This window comes from Melanotaenia boesemani, chromosome 6, assembly GCF_017639745.1.
Source record: "Melanotaenia boesemani isolate fMelBoe1 chromosome 6, fMelBoe1.pri, whole genome shotgun sequence".
In the NCBI taxonomy this organism is placed as follows: domain Eukaryota; kingdom Metazoa; phylum Chordata; class Actinopteri; order Atheriniformes; family Melanotaeniidae; genus Melanotaenia; species Melanotaenia boesemani.
The window spans coordinates 34,128,633-34,144,350 of NC_055687.1; the positions used below are offsets into that span (position 1 = coordinate 34,128,633).

General features: G+C 39.3%; 1 protein-coding gene across 2 annotated transcripts in view; it reads right to left on the reverse strand.

Annotated features, from left to right (window-relative positions):
• Positions 1-15,718, reverse strand: part of tgfbr2b (transforming growth factor beta receptor 2b) — a 44,576-nt gene that overhangs the window by 2,513 nt on the left and 26,345 nt on the right. For both annotated transcript variants that reach the window (XM_041989159.1, XM_041989160.1), the window contains exons 4-9: positions 13,256-13,545; positions 12,920-13,168; positions 12,722-12,835; positions 12,171-12,308; positions 7,862-8,003; positions 463-590 (exon numbers count right to left, since the gene is read on the reverse strand). In XM_041989159.1, coding sequence (XP_041845093.1) covers positions 463-590; positions 7,862-8,003; positions 12,171-12,308; positions 12,722-12,835; positions 12,920-13,168; positions 13,256-13,545 — 1,061 coding nt within the window. The remainder of the gene's footprint in view (positions 1-462; positions 591-7,861; positions 8,004-12,170; positions 12,309-12,721; positions 12,836-12,919; positions 13,169-13,255; positions 13,546-15,718) is intronic.

The following is a 15,718-nucleotide window of genomic DNA, read 5'->3' on the forward strand; positions in this document are numbered from 1 at the left end:
TGAACAAAATTATTTGCTAAATCAGTCGCGGTGCACATTCAAAACAGCCGCTACATTTATATCTGTATGCTAGCGTGTGAAGCGAAACTCAGCTGCTATGTCATGTAGCGTCCTGGATAAAAAAGTTGTAAAGTGCAGCTTCTCAGCCTCGGGTGCTGCTGGGGAGTGACGGCTCCAGAAATGCAGTGATAAATGTCACTTTCCATCAAATAGTCCAGAACACGGAGTTTTAAGGTCGGAAAGTTGCGTAATGTGTCTTTAAGGCAGTTCCGAGGGAAAAAGGGGCTCCAACCCAGTAGTAGCAAGGTGGACCTGATAAGGTGTTTGTTGCCTGTACAATCTACACCCAGGCATGCAAGTAAAATGACATTTCATTGAATTTATAACCCCACACTACATATATGACAATATATCTTGAATCTATTGAATGTAAAATAAAGAAACATTTATTTGATTACTGACCTGATGCTTTAGCCAGCTGTCGGGGATCTCAGGTCTCCCTCTGTCTCTCAGTACGTTGTCCTTCATGCTCTCCACACAGGGGTGCTCTCGCACTTTAGACCCAAATGCTGGTTCATAGTCTTTCACCTCTGAAAAACACAAGCAGCCCAGAAATGCCCACAGGGTTGAAGGTTAAAAAAAAGCCCATCAAACCACATTAACTGTTGATCAAATGATGCAAATGAATAACATACTTTGGATGGTGATAACAATAAAGAAAAGATGTGTATAATAGGTGGCCAGTTGAATTGGTGCAATTATAAGAAGCATAATGGTACAATGTAATTTCATCCTAAAAGTACTGAGTTGTTAGTTCCACCTGAACTTTATAAACTGGCACTAACAATGCTGACAAGCAGGATATAAAATGTTTATTCCCACCATAACAGGAAAAAAAATCTTGCTAAAACCAACATTTCCACTTCCACTGGCGAGCATTTCAGTCCAACCGCAGACTGCAGAGCACCAAACTCACAGTCTTAATTTTTTCTGTTGTGTGTTGAAAAATTAGACAGGCCTTTAAAAAAAAGCTTGAAACTGAAACCATGAAAAATTTAAAACAAAGTCATGGGACTGAGTCCAGGCATCATGAAACCAGACTCACAACAGCTGCAGCCTTTCCTCAGCACTGAAGCAAAGACTCCCAGGACTTTAGAATTGAATTCAATTATTGTTTTAAATCAATCCCCAAAGGGAAATCATAAGTTTGTTGTCGTGCTGCAATCCTAAGTAGACAAATCATGTACTCTAATTCACCCCATCACCACCACAGAAGCTCTCTGTGAATATTTTTGGTGAACCATGATCCATGCTTGCTTGGGAACACTAAGACAGATTTAAGTTTTTCTTGTATTTTGGAAAAGGTTGCAACTTTTCTTTAAAACTGATTTTGTGAACGCAATCAGTAACATGTGAGGTAAACTAAAGGCCTTTCTAAACAAAAAAAAAAAACAAAAAACAAAAAAAAAGGGAAAGTGTTAATGACTATCAATCTCTTGTCAAATGACTCTGCAACTCTGTAGTTTTTAATCAGCTCCAGATTACAGAACTGATGGAAACACAGTTCATGAATGCACACACTAATTTTCACAGAACATGCTGCAGTCACGACACAAAAAATGGAGCCAACTCACTTTTTCTTTACAAAAGCAAGTCCTGTCTGATCATAACATCTCACTTGGACGCTCTGAAACTTACAGAAGCGACTGATGGACAAAAGGAAATGAGAAACCCTGATGTTTGCCTCTCTCTTAGACACAGTTAAATTAGCTTGTTTTACCAGGTGTGCCTGCTTTTAAAAACTTGTTTAAACACGTTTCTTTTTAAGAAATGCACAACACGTTAAAAATCATAACTGAGCATCAGCAGTGCAGTTACGTTCAAAACCAAGACTCTAATAACTAACTTCTAATTTCAAAATTTATGCCTGGAACATACTGTGTTGTCTTTGAGCATTATATCATGTATATTGCTAACATGAATGAAGGTCCATTTGCTCCTCCAAGCTCCAAACAATCTGCAGAAGACTCATAAAGAATAAGTTAGCTTAATTACCTAGCTAGTTAACAGTCATTTTAGCTTGGTAGCTAACCTATGACATCATCAATGTCATATTAATATAGTGACAGGACATAAATCTTAAACATGAGTCAAGCAAGTCAGGAGATTAACAAACACTCATGTCATCAGTATTGTATCGTAAAATGTAGGAGCTACATAAATGTTGGATTTCCTCTGTGTCTCTTTGCTGCTGTGTCCTCAAATCCAGGAAGTAGGGAGGCTGGAGCAGAGCTTTCAGTCAGGAAGTCGAAGGCCTGGATTTGGGACTCTGTGCAGAAAAGCTGACTCTACAGGTCCGCACTTCCTGTTTTGACATGTGGAACTTCCCTCGTTTTGAGCATTTTAAAACGAGGTCCAGCCCATTCCCCTGGAGGTTATTTATGCCAGAGCTGGCATTGTCCTCAGGTCTCTGCGATTTAGATCTCCTGCTGTGTTGCTGGTATAAATACCACACATTTTCCTGGAGTGCAGGCAGCTGAAACAGAGCGCAGCAAGAGAGCAGACCTAAACTGAGAAAGTTGAAAACAGAAATAAAAAGAGGTGGGCCACGTTTTAAACATCACGACAGAGTAGCAAAAGGTCTAATTCCGTGCTCCATTGCTAATTCGGCTCCTATTCTTGTCCTCATGTTTCTATGAGACCTAAAGACTTTCTCTACAGTCTACACAAGTTGCAGTCTGCTTTCCTTCGCTGGACATTTCAAAGCTATGAGAAGAATTTCATCCGTGGTTTGAGAACAGATTCGCAAGAGACTGCAACTAGAGTCTCAGTCTCACTTTCCCTTTGCTGTCTGGGGCCAGCAGTTAAAATCCTAGTATATTCAATCCAAGGGGCGGAAAGCGGTTTACAACAGTTTCCTTTTCAGATTATCTGTCTGAAACCTTTGTGGCCTGGAGGTTAGCAAAAAACCCTCTAGCTGCCTGCACTGTCTGGGATCTACTATCTTCAGACAAACACAGCGTCATGTTTGCAGTTCAACAGACCTTCGATTCTTAAGAGAGGTATAACATGAAAACACATCACAGTAAATGAAACTGCATAAACTCACTGAAACCAAATCTCTCTCCATTCAAACAAAGCGTCCAGAGAAAGTTGTGGTCTGAATTCCTGTGGCAGGTTTGTGGGCTACACATTAGGGCCCTGTAAAGTTAAATGTCAGTACAGTCAGAGAGTTTTTGATGACGGCTTTGAAAAGTCAAAGAAAGGATGGATGACATCCTTTTGCCTGAAAGCAAGGGAATTTGACTACATTCAAATACAGATCTGAAACTTAAAAGAAACTTCTCTGAATAAATAATCTAATTATGTTTATATATGTATTTTCTATTTTTTGTGTTTCATCATACCAAAGTTTAAGAACCGTAATTTCAATTCTCTGTTTGTCCTTTACATGCTGCAGAATTGACAATAAAGCTGACTTTGAGTTTGATTAAAATCTGGTGTGATTAACAATATATATGACCCTTAATACGTGTATGAACTATATCAGTGCCACTGTTCCCATACTTGCCGACAGACAGTGTAGCATCGTATAATCAGCTGACAGTTTAGTAGATGCATCACAAATCACAATTTCTTTCACGATACAGTTTTGAGGCAGTTCGACTGGCTTCAGCATCTAGTGATTGATATCAGATGAAATCGCGTGATTTAACCCAATAACTTCCATTCATATCTAATAACAAAAATCAACTAAAATAACAAAATATAATCTAATTTAATTAGTCAGTTTAAGCTAAAGATCAGTGCTGTTCCAAAATGCTGGCAGATGAAGGGTGATAAAGGTGAATGGGGTACAGCTTTTACATTTCTTGGATATTATAATGCATCCTCTAAGCAGACCAAACAGCAAGTGTCACATGGCAGATTACTCATTACGGCGTTTTGCTTTATGGCATCACATCACATGTCAGAAACTGGATATGAACACATTGTCTGTTTTGGAAGTAGACCATGGCTGATTCAGCAAAAAGCCCAGGAGGACATTATTGGAGGAATTGAGAAAAATAAAGAGAGAAAGTGACCAAAAAGTGAGACAAGTCAACATTGGACTGACTTTTACTGGCTGGAAAGAGCTCAGAGAAGAGATAGGATGTAAGATGGATGTTGAATTAACCTTTTATAAAGGGGCACTACAGTGAGAAAATCTTTCTTAATTTGAATTCAAACTCAATAAAAGAGTTAAGTGTATAGTTTGAACTGGAGTTAGATAAAACCATCCCCTACTGGTTTTTGTACTACCTTTTTAAAGTCTTGAGTTCATCATTTTGATCATTCCTGTAAAGGAAGATCACTGGTGAGTGGCAACTATTCATATTCACTGAAAAAAAAGCCTTAGTATTTATTGCTATACTCTAAATGGCACTATTATCTGTTAAACTCAATGTGAAATTAGCTACTGAAAGCCTAAATTCATTAAAGAGACATTTAGTGTGTTTTCAGATCAACTGCGAATAAAACTTCTGAATGAACAGGGTCATCCCCTGCTGGCAGTTAGATGGCAATGATGAGGTTTAAGGCATTGGGGCAAAACCCTCCACCCATCACTGACAGTATCTTTCTGTGGACTATAAGGCTTTTTGGATAGCACAGTGTGAACTCTTAACCATTCTCCATTTACACTGCATACCCTAAGCTCAGATAGAACATGCATTCTCTGCCACGCCTTGCAGGCTAATTCAGGATATGTAAATATAATGCCCGGAGACACATTGAGAATGTATTATAACTGTCAACAACAACAATGCCAACACAGGATAGTATTTCCACCATTCTGACCAGGTTGTTGCGGTGCAGACGAAGCTCAAACACACACACACACACACACACACACACACACACACACACACACACACACACACACACACACACACACACACACGCCTGGTTTGTCTTGACTTAGAGAACTCTCCATTAACACAGTGTATTCCCTAGCTCCTTATCTTATCTTAACCTTGACCAAAACAAAAAAAGGCTAATGCTAATTCTTACTATAATCTAATTCTAATTCTAAAACCAAGTCCCTATAAGTTGGTCGTCCCTATAATATAGGAAAAAAAAAGTTCACTTATCACATCCACACACAAACAAGTCTAGATTGACTTGAGGAAGAACATAAAAAAAACATAGACACAAGTAAGGACATGACCATCTCATTTCTCAGACTGTTAAGAAAAGGTGACTCCTCAGAGGGATTGAGGCAGACTGCAGACTCCATCTCTTCTCTCTGGAGAATAAAGTCAAAACAAGCAGATATCTGCATGCATACACTTCTATCTTTGGAAGATCTTGTTTGAGATTTCACTTCTAAGAAATAACATTTGCTAAAGTAGAAACAACAACTAGACTGAAAACATTCCTCTTTTCCTGTCAGGAGATAGCTTTGCAACTAGACAGGACAAAAATTCACAATTTATTTAGTGAAATAAAAAGACATCTCCATTTAGTGGTTACCTCTGTCATCTAATTCTGTGTATGGTTCTAATAAGATCTAGCACCTCTAACTACATCTGGTGGTGAAGAAAGTACCTTAGCTCAGAAATGCCTTTTTTGCTGTTTGTCAACCTTGACATTCACTGGGTTGAAAGTAGGTACCTCCCAAATCTCACAGTGGCCATCATTCTGTTCTAGAGCGATTTGTTACCCAGCTAAAGGATTTTGAGCATCTTGGGGGTCTTGATTACCCTTTAAGTAAGTAGGTCTAATCAAAATTAAGCTGCTGAGGTGAAAAAATATCAGTTTTCATTCCTTGTCTTAAAGAATCACAATGTTTGTCTCTGATTTACAGACACACACGAGCACAGCCAGCTAAAACTGTAAGTGTTTAACAGCACTGCAACGCTCTCTCCCTGATTTTCTGCCCAAAGAAGGACAAGAGATCAGCTCAGATTGTGTCTCTCACACATCAGACATTCCTAAGATTCCTGCTGCAGACCTGAAGCTGAAGTTGAGGTGCAGTCTGACAAAAGAGATCATCAGCTTCCCTAGCTGACACACTAACCCTCATCCAATGCATAACAAGAAACAGACCAAAATCTTTACTATTTAGCTCACACAGTCCAATAAGTTCATGTTCTTTACAACCACTACTGGTTCTGCAAGTTCCTTTTAGTACAATCACATGACAGGTGCATATCTTTCAGAAAAGATTACCTGAAAATGTTTGAAGCATCTTCCATTTGAATTGGTCATTCATAGTGCCATGATCTATTGGAGACAGTCTTTGGCCCTGACTTTGGGCATGCCAGCGCAACATAGGTATAAACATTTCTGCTACTGAAAGCCTAATTTCTGCTCTACGTTAAACATGCATGTGGACAGAGCCAGGGTCATACAACACAAGGTAAGAGGACTGTGTTTAAGGCTACGTCCACAAGAGCACGAGTATTTCCTAGATTTCCCTCTCAAAAATCACATCCACATGGCGTCATTCACAAAAACATTTGTCAAGACGATTGTACTGTTGTAATGAGCACGCACAACCAATAGATGGCAATTAAGCCATAATCTTCATGTTTTCTATTAGTTATTCTGTTAAGTTTCTTTTTCAGTCTTTAGTCAGATTTGATATTCGGTTTTATTGTAAATAATTGAACATGCAGTTGAATTTAAAATTATGTTAAAGACAACATGTAGAACATGATTTTACCAGCTAAACATTAGACGTCTGCTGGACGTGCACATCACATCTATATTGTGTCTGTCGGTCCATGACCAATTCTGGTCGTCTGCAGGACATGAAAAACAGGTCTTCTGTTTTGACGTCTAACCATGACCCCACTTAGACGTCAATATGCAGTTTAACATGTGAAGGTCAGACTCGGTAACTTTTTGGAGGTCATATGTACGTCTAACACAGGTGCAGGAAAATGACATGAATGCCGCGTTTTATAATCTTAAACTTGTTATCAACACCATTAATTGATTAAAAATTATTTAATTGCTTTTTTTCATTGAGAACATGATATTTTATTTTACATTGTCACTTTTTTCTGTACTGCTTTATGTTGGGATTTCGGACTGCAGGTTGTGGTAACCATCTGGCTTCAACTGACATCAATATGCTCTGCACCCTCTTTTTAAAGACAGTCTGCGCCACAGTCTTATGCTATTTTGTTTCCACAACCAGGCCCCCGGCTGAAGTTTAATATGTGCGAAACTAGCGCTGAGTGCAGCACTTATTCATAACTCAACCAGAGCCTTCTGAACTCAACCAGTCAACGCAGGTCGGTCACTGTTTCCAACTTGGTGACTTTGTCAGTGTATTTAGTGAGTTTTCAGACCCCTCTAGCAACTTTAAAAAAAAATCCAAAAATACTTACTTTTATAAAGCTGTAACTCCATTACTAACAATTACTTACTCTTTTGGGTGAAGTAACAAATAAGTATAATGAATTACTAACTATACTTACTATAATTAAAGTAACATTCCTGCTGATGAATCCAATACATTTACATAGCAGTGTCATGTTGTGGGCTTAACGACACATATTGTGATACAAGCCAAACAGATTGTGATACACACCGGTTATTACATAAATGGCACAGTTAGATTATCCAGGAATCTTCTTCCTAAAACATTATTTTCACTGCTGAGAAACTGAGTTTTCATTTGAACAAAAGGCAAGACGCACTGAAAAGTCTATTTCATGTAAGAACTAGATAACTTTTCATTATGCAATAAAAACAAAGACTCTTCATGGTGACATTATTTACAAGTCTCTTACATGACATGTTTTCAGCAGCCTAAAATAAGCAATACGTGTGTTTGTGGCGTGTGTGTACGTGTGCACAGGCTGACCTCCAATGGCTTCACATCTCGATGTCATTTCCCACAAAACCAGGGCCATGGAGTAAATGTCGGTCTGTTTGAAGGACTCAATGTTCTTCAGGTTCAGTCGGGCCTCCAACACCTCTGGGGCCATGTAACGTGCAGTACCCACCTACAAAAACAGAGGCAGGAGAAAAGGCTCACACACAAGCACACACAGATAATAATCGTGATAGATAAGACATTAACAAGAAACGAGGAGATGATGTGCACTACAAGACTGTGGTGACAAGTTTCCTGCTTTTCTTATTGATGTGTTAAATGTGCAGAAACAAATAAACGTTTGATACTTTCACTGAACTCTACGTGTTAACATGATGCTATAAGCTCAAACGTCTGAGTTTTCCACATGCAAAATTAAGGAAAAGTTATTTTATTAACCCTTTTAATGCCCGCTTTGCTGTGTGATGGAGCTACTTTTATCACAAACATTTTTAAAAAAAAAAAAAAAAAAAAAAAAAAAAGAAAAAAGAAAGAAACATTGATTATTGTCAAAACTAAAAGAAAATATGCAAATAAGCTCTTTTCTTTAAAAGGTTAAAAATCAAAGCCCTCATCAGGACAACTAAGGAGCCTGGATGCAGTGCAAGTAAGGGAAGATATTTTTGCTTGACTCAGTAATAAATAGGTTAAAAGTAGATGCAGCTGCTCTCCACCAACATTTTTTATACCAGAAAAGTTTGATCTAATAAAAGCATCATTTCACCTCCTTTAACAATTTTTATCAAATAGTTTATAGCTTGCACAACTCTAAATCTACCAAAATACCTTTAAAACAGTTTGGAACAGGCCTGCTTGTTCTGCAAGTTACTGACGTTATATCTGCAGCACACATTCTGCAGCAAAGAATCACCAGAGTACATCAACACACACACCAGCTGAGGTTATGGCTAAAGCTGGGAATTTCCAGGTTCCAGTAGTGAGTGGAACACTGAGTGACAGCCAAGAATAAGAGTTTGGACATGTGGGTGGATAAAATGATCACAAATGAACAGAAGTGCTTCATTATGAAGAAACAAACCAAACAGCAGCAGGTGAACATGTGCAGGAAGGAAGAGGAGTGCATTCTATTTTTTTTTTTTTAATAATTCTAGATTTTGTGATGTTTGTGTGTGCTGCACTCCACAAGTATGCATGTTTCAACAGGGCCTCTCCAGTTCCTTGATAAGCAGATTTCTCCTATCAGCAAAACAAGGCCTGTCCCATCTAAGACTTTGTTAGAAAAAGACTAAACAAACACAGCATGGTCATACCTCACCAAAATCAAAACCAAAGCCGCTTTGATGGAAATTTCACAACACCTCTTCACATGTCTTTCAAATCCGATCTGCCACACTTGAGTGGGTTTCTTGTATGAAGGTACAGATGATGCAAGTAGATCTGAGGCTGATGCGCCTCTGAGCCAGCTAGGGAGGTCCTAACAACTGCTAAAACACAAATTCTGAAATATGCTCTCATTTTCTCACATATTTCAACACTAAACCCATAATTCAAACTGCTTTCACGAAACCTCTGACAGTTGCTGCAAAAATAAACTATCACCTCAAAACAGCTTTATCTGTGCTCAGAACCAAACACTGTTTTCAATTCATGCTCTGAGTATGTTGAAATGTAGAACACTACTGAGCAGTGAGTAGACATTACACAGAAAAATGCAAAACACAGTGCTCAGAGGCGGTAGAAATAAGCTTTAATGTTCGGCAGAATGGCGTACGCACGAAATTATAGTAACACAGACTAAAAATAAATACTCTAAAAGATATATATATTTATAACATGGTCTGGGTGAATACTCGATTCTGATTGGCTGGAGGGTGTCCATTAAAACGTGATAATGGACACCTATGAAAGAAGTTCCAGCCAAAAAGACTTATTGTTGTAAATTATTGCGCTGACTAAACGGTAGTTGGTAACCGTGGCAACAGAAACTTAGATGCCGGGCTGGAGATGCTCCAGATCATGTCTGTGACGCGCATTACTGTGAAAGCAGCTTGCAGGCTTATTGGGCTCCTTCAGTCCAGAAGAGACGAGAATGGAGCAACAATTTGTCATCCCGTAACGTCCCAACCAGCAGTGGTCAGGGTCCACAAACGTTAAATCTCCGTACTTCAAACACCACTACGGACATGCCAGGGTCTTTATGAGATGTCGCGATCAACGGTAATGTTGCATTTAATTTTAAATAGGTCGTTGCCTGTCTTTCTGTCTTGATTACCTTATGTCGTGGGTTGGTGTTGGTAAGGAGAAAAAAGCAATAATTTCTATACAAAAAAGAAATGCAAAAAAATGCATAAAAAAAATGCAAAAATGCATAAAATGCAGCTTGACAGGTGGATTCCCATAAAAATGACATTTTATTTAAACAATTTCTTTTAAAACAATTAAAGATAAAATATAAAAACTGACAATTTCTCAAAACAACTCTATATGCCGGGGTTTAGATCGTACGGACGGCCGATGAACTGGAGGAACTGACGGAAATCCAAGCAGAGACAAAACAGCAACCTCTCATGCACAGTATAGCGTAGGGCACGCTACTTCACATGTCTAAAACAAGAGGAAAACACACCAATCATATGATGCAAATTAATGTCCCGCTCCATCTGACGAGCGAAAGCAGTCTTACCAGTACATCCCAAAATGGGGAGGGAGAGAGAAGAGACCAGGAATACCGTGACAGGTCCCAATGAGCTGCCCCACCACCAAACTCAGTCACAACCCAGCAGTGCACCACAAAGGTGAAACAGCCCGTCATGCGGCTTTCCGCACAGCTGCAACAATCACACCGCAACGCTGCAAAGAAACATGCGGGTGTAAATACCCAAGGACCGCCACAGCCCCAGCGGAGAAGGAAAGAGATTATGGCACTTAAGATCGCAGGCGAGGTAATGTTGACACTTTGGCACGCTAACTACACAACTGTCAGCGTACAGCATATACTAAAAGGACAAACACTTGCCCGGATATAAAGACGCTCTACTCCGCTCCGCAATCACTGCCATATTCGCTACACCTTGCGCCTTCAATGAGGGAGCGAGGAGATTGGAGTAAAAAAAACCTACTCCACCACACTTACTTACATACTTGATACAGAGTGAATGGTGGATAACATTATAAAAACGATTTGGGATAGACTTACTTGCTTGATACACATTTAATGATCAGAGTGAATGGTGGATAATATTTCATTTCGATAAAAACAATTTAGAAAACTATCTGTGGAGTTTGACTGTTTGAAACAAAATGTCGCATCATCCTCTGGATACACACAAGCTGTAAGAGCTTCACCCGCCCTCTGAAATGTTTGTGTCACGTAACATAACCGCGGCCGACCGAGCTGCAGGCTCTGTGTCAGAGCCGGTTACCTTGGCAACGCGTTACAACGAAATAGTCCACTCAGCCGCTTCTTGTGAAAAACGTATGATTTTAACGGTAAAAACCAACATTAACACATTAATAATTTCTTTAATATTTTTTTCTTTTGTAAGTGACCATGGTATAAGCAGGATAATGCTCTTCTAGGTGTCCATTATCATAAACTAATGGACAGTTTATTAATTTATGATAATGGACACCTCGTCGGGCATTATCCCTTACTTATTACCGCAGCCATTAGCCTGAACAAGTGGCATTTTTACTCGCAATACTGTGAGCTTATTTTGCTCTGAATAGCTCTTTAATTTACTGAACCCACTGAGACGTGCAAATACTTTAGGCCTCTGCTAGAAAATGACATGCCATTAATAAAATGAGTATACATCTGCAACCACAAGGTCTGTTTAAATAATTTTGTAGTCATAATAAAGGAAATGCTTGTGAAATTTGTTAAGATGTGTAAATATTGATATATGTGTTACTGGCCAAGAATAAATGAAGATGGCACATAGCAAAAAATAAAAAAAGAAGACTATGATAAACCTCTATCAGATCAATATGTGAACATTCTCTCTGAAAAAGACAAGTCTGATATAGTAAAGCAGAACTAAATTAGAAAGAGTTTAGTACAGAAATTTCAAGCAAAGTCTCCAAAAATGGCACGATTTGGCACCATCTGTTCTCAAAGTTTCCAGTTGGGAGACTTAAAAGTTTAAATAATGTTTAATTAAGTAGAGATTTTGCTAATAAATAATTATTTTAACAGTGTTTTTTTTTTTTTATTTTTATCACATTTATTCAGCTTTCATAGTGCCTTGATTAGCCACAAGGAACAGTTCCGTTTTATATAAAATAATAAATGATAAAAATAAAATGAATGTTGAGACAGATAATCTGGACTTACTTGTCCACTATTGGCCAGATCATCCACTGATAGGCAGCTGTCCAGACAGAGAGCCAGACCAAAGTCACACACACAGCAGGTCAGGTCGTTCTTCACCAGGATGTTGGAGCTCTTCAGGTCACGATGGACGATGGGAACCTTCAGGTGCAAGAGTTTAAGGCAAAATTTATGATTTCATCCATCAAAGCAGAGAATAAATTTGTAAAAGATCAAGCAGAAACTATATGGGTTGAGTTAATAAAGAGTTTATCACCCAGTATTAATTGGGTTAGTGACACAACATGTTATAAAATAGAAATGATTTTCATTGAATTTGCAGTATATTCTGTAAATATGATGACATATTGATGGCCTATTAGTTTTTCATTACTATAAGCAACATTATAAGTGAAAAGAAACTATTTCAACTCACTTAAAATATTTATGTTTTCCTGCAGCATCAACCTTGCAAATCATCTTTAATATATATTTCTGATATGCCTCTTTTATTGGAAGACATTTGTCACCAAAGAAGGTGAAATATTCAGTGGAAGAAAGGCTGGACATCCTACCTTTGGGCGTCCACAGGGTAGGTGGTCGCTGTGGAGGTGTGAGACACCCATGGCTAGAGAGCTGCTCAACAACTGCAGTTCCTCCCAACTGATCACGTGTCGTGTCAGGTACTCCTGTGGTGTAGAGGTATAATGAGCTGAAAGTTATTTACAATATGAATTCTCTGATAACAGGAAAGCAGTTCATGATGCCCTCACCTGAAGGTTTCCTCTGGGGTGGAATGCAGTTATGAGCCAGTACTGTTTCTCCACCTTCCTCTCCTCAGCTGTCAGGAAGTGGAGGATGTTCTCATGTCTGAGCTCTGTGTTAGAGAAGATGTCCTTCTCGTTTTTCCAGGAAGCATACTCCTCATAGGGGAAAATCTTCACAGCCACCGTTTCAAACTGATGCGAGGTTGTCTGCTTTAGTTTGGCCTTGTACACCTGAGCAAAGCGTCCCTTTCCGACCTGCAACATGACCAGATGATAGATAATTTGTGTTAAAAACAGAGTAGCTCCTTAGAACAACTCTGACATAATAATATTCATGCCTACCAGCAGATCGAGCTCTATAGGCAGTGGCTCGTTGTTATGGTTCAGGTTGTTGGCGTGAGTCGAGCTGCTGTCCGACCCATTGTCATCCACCATAATGGCACAGGCGTCACTGCAGTCCAGCCCACTGGCTATTGGCTTGCACTTCTTAATGCCGCTCTCCCATTCTTGATTGAGCTGGTGTCGCCGATGCCTTCGACACCAGAAGAACATTCCAACAACTATAATCCCCATCACCAGCAGGGGCAGCATGCTGATCAGGATCACAGACACCAGAGGAGATGGATCCACAACTGGGACAATGACAGAAATACAAACATGAAAAGCTATTAGAAGTTGAACCGCGTAACACTAAAAATCTTTACTAATGGTACATGTAACATTTATGGGCTAAGTAATCTGTTAAAGCAACAACATTTTGACACATTGGTGACTTACAGGAATCCCTATAATATCATTTGAGCCCCTAAAAAGTCAAATTTTTGTTACAGTATGTTGCCAAAACAATTTATATATTTCCACAGTGGTTTTTTTTTATAACGGGGAGGCTGGACGCACCCGAAAGTGACTCCTTTTCTAGAGTCTAAAGCTTGTTGAACATGAAAATTTGGGGGTTTAATGAAATTACAAAAACAAATCGTTGAATCACTGCTATTTGTCAGAAGCCGCATCACATAAAACTATGGGAGTGCCTATAGAGTTTCAGTGTGCAATAAGAATCAATATCAAGCGACATGGAACGATGTATTCAACAAAATAACGCTGAGTGGGGGGAACAACTAAAATGTCATAACTTTCAGTTACTTCTTGATTTGGCCAGATCCAGAGCGGGTACTGCAGCACTTTAGAAGATGGATTTCTCTGAATAGCTGATTTAATGTGAAATTAACCACCACTGACAGCAGCAGAAAACCACACCACTCCTGTCAGCTAAGAACAGCAAACTGAGGCTACAATCCACACAGACTCAACAACACTGGACAATAGAAGATGGAAAAACATTGGTGGCCTGATTAATCTCATTTCAGCTCCACATTCAGATGGCAGGCTCAGAAATAGGAGGAAACATCATGAAAACATGAATCAGTGGTTTAGCTGTTGCTGGTGGTGTAATGGTGTGGGGGATGTTTTCTTGTCATACTTTGGGCCTCTTAGTACCACATGGCCTGGTTTAACCACCACAGCCTACCTCAGTATTGTTGCTGACAATGTCCATTCCTTTATGACCACAGTGGAGCATCTTCTGATGCTACTTCCAGCAGGATAATGCACCATGTCACAAAGCTCAGATCATCTCCACCTGCTTTCTAGAACATGACCATGAGTTCACTGGACTCCAGCGGCCTCCACAGCCACCAGATCTCAGTCCAGTAGATCAGCTTTGGGATGTGGTGGAACGGGAGATTCTCATCACGGATGTGCAGCAACATGTCCATATAGAGCAAAATCTCTGAGGAATGTTTGCAACACCTTGTTGAATCTTTGACACCAAGAATTAAGACATTTCTGAAGCAAAAAGGGGGTCCAACCTGGTAGTAGCAAGGTGGACCCAGTCAGATTTCTGTCTTTAAAGTGTACAGAAAAGCACCAGAGGAGATTATTTAGCCATGACTATCACCAGTCAGTTACCACCAGCCCAACAGAAACCAGTGCAAATGTGGAAGAAGGTTAGCACATTCAACAACAGTGTATTCAAAGTGTAAGGACAGCATCTCCCTTTTTAAGAGCTAAACTTCTTGTGGGTAGAACATCACATCATACCCCGTCAAATGGCTTTACTGGGAGCAGCTGCAGGAAATGCAAAATTGTTCAGAGGAAATAACACATTATGTTGATTAGTGTTTTCTGTTTTTGTATAAATATAAACTGGAACATCTTTTTCTTGTTGTTGGTTATCTCAGAAACTGTCAGGGTGCTATAAGGTGAAAAATGCACAAAATGTCTGAAGATTTAACTATTTAAAACTATGTGATTAGGTGCCTCATTAACATTACTGTAACATCTTCTGAGAGGACCAACAACACAGCATTTCAGAAAGGTTAATAAAAGCAACGGTTGTGATATAAAGACAGCTTCCAGGTCCATGCTGCCATATTTCCTTCCAGTACTTCTACAATACCAGTCCAACACAACAAAGTCCACTGCAAGGAAGCCATTCTTTAACCCTGTGCTATGAAAACATTTTTCCCCACTTCACAGCGTAATATAAATCCTGCAATAATGTACATAAAGTACATTTATACATATCAGCATGCATGTTTATATTTGTGATCCCAGAAAAGAACTGCCTCTATGAACTTAGTCAATATATCTGCAGTGGATGCTACCAACAAAGTTAGCATTTAAAGCCTCATGAGCTAGAGCAATAACTCCACCCTTTGACTCTTACTGGTAGCCAACCCTCAGAGCTGCAGCGGCGGAGAGAGAACAGTTGAAAGTCTGTTTGCTTCAGCTTGGCCTGGTCTG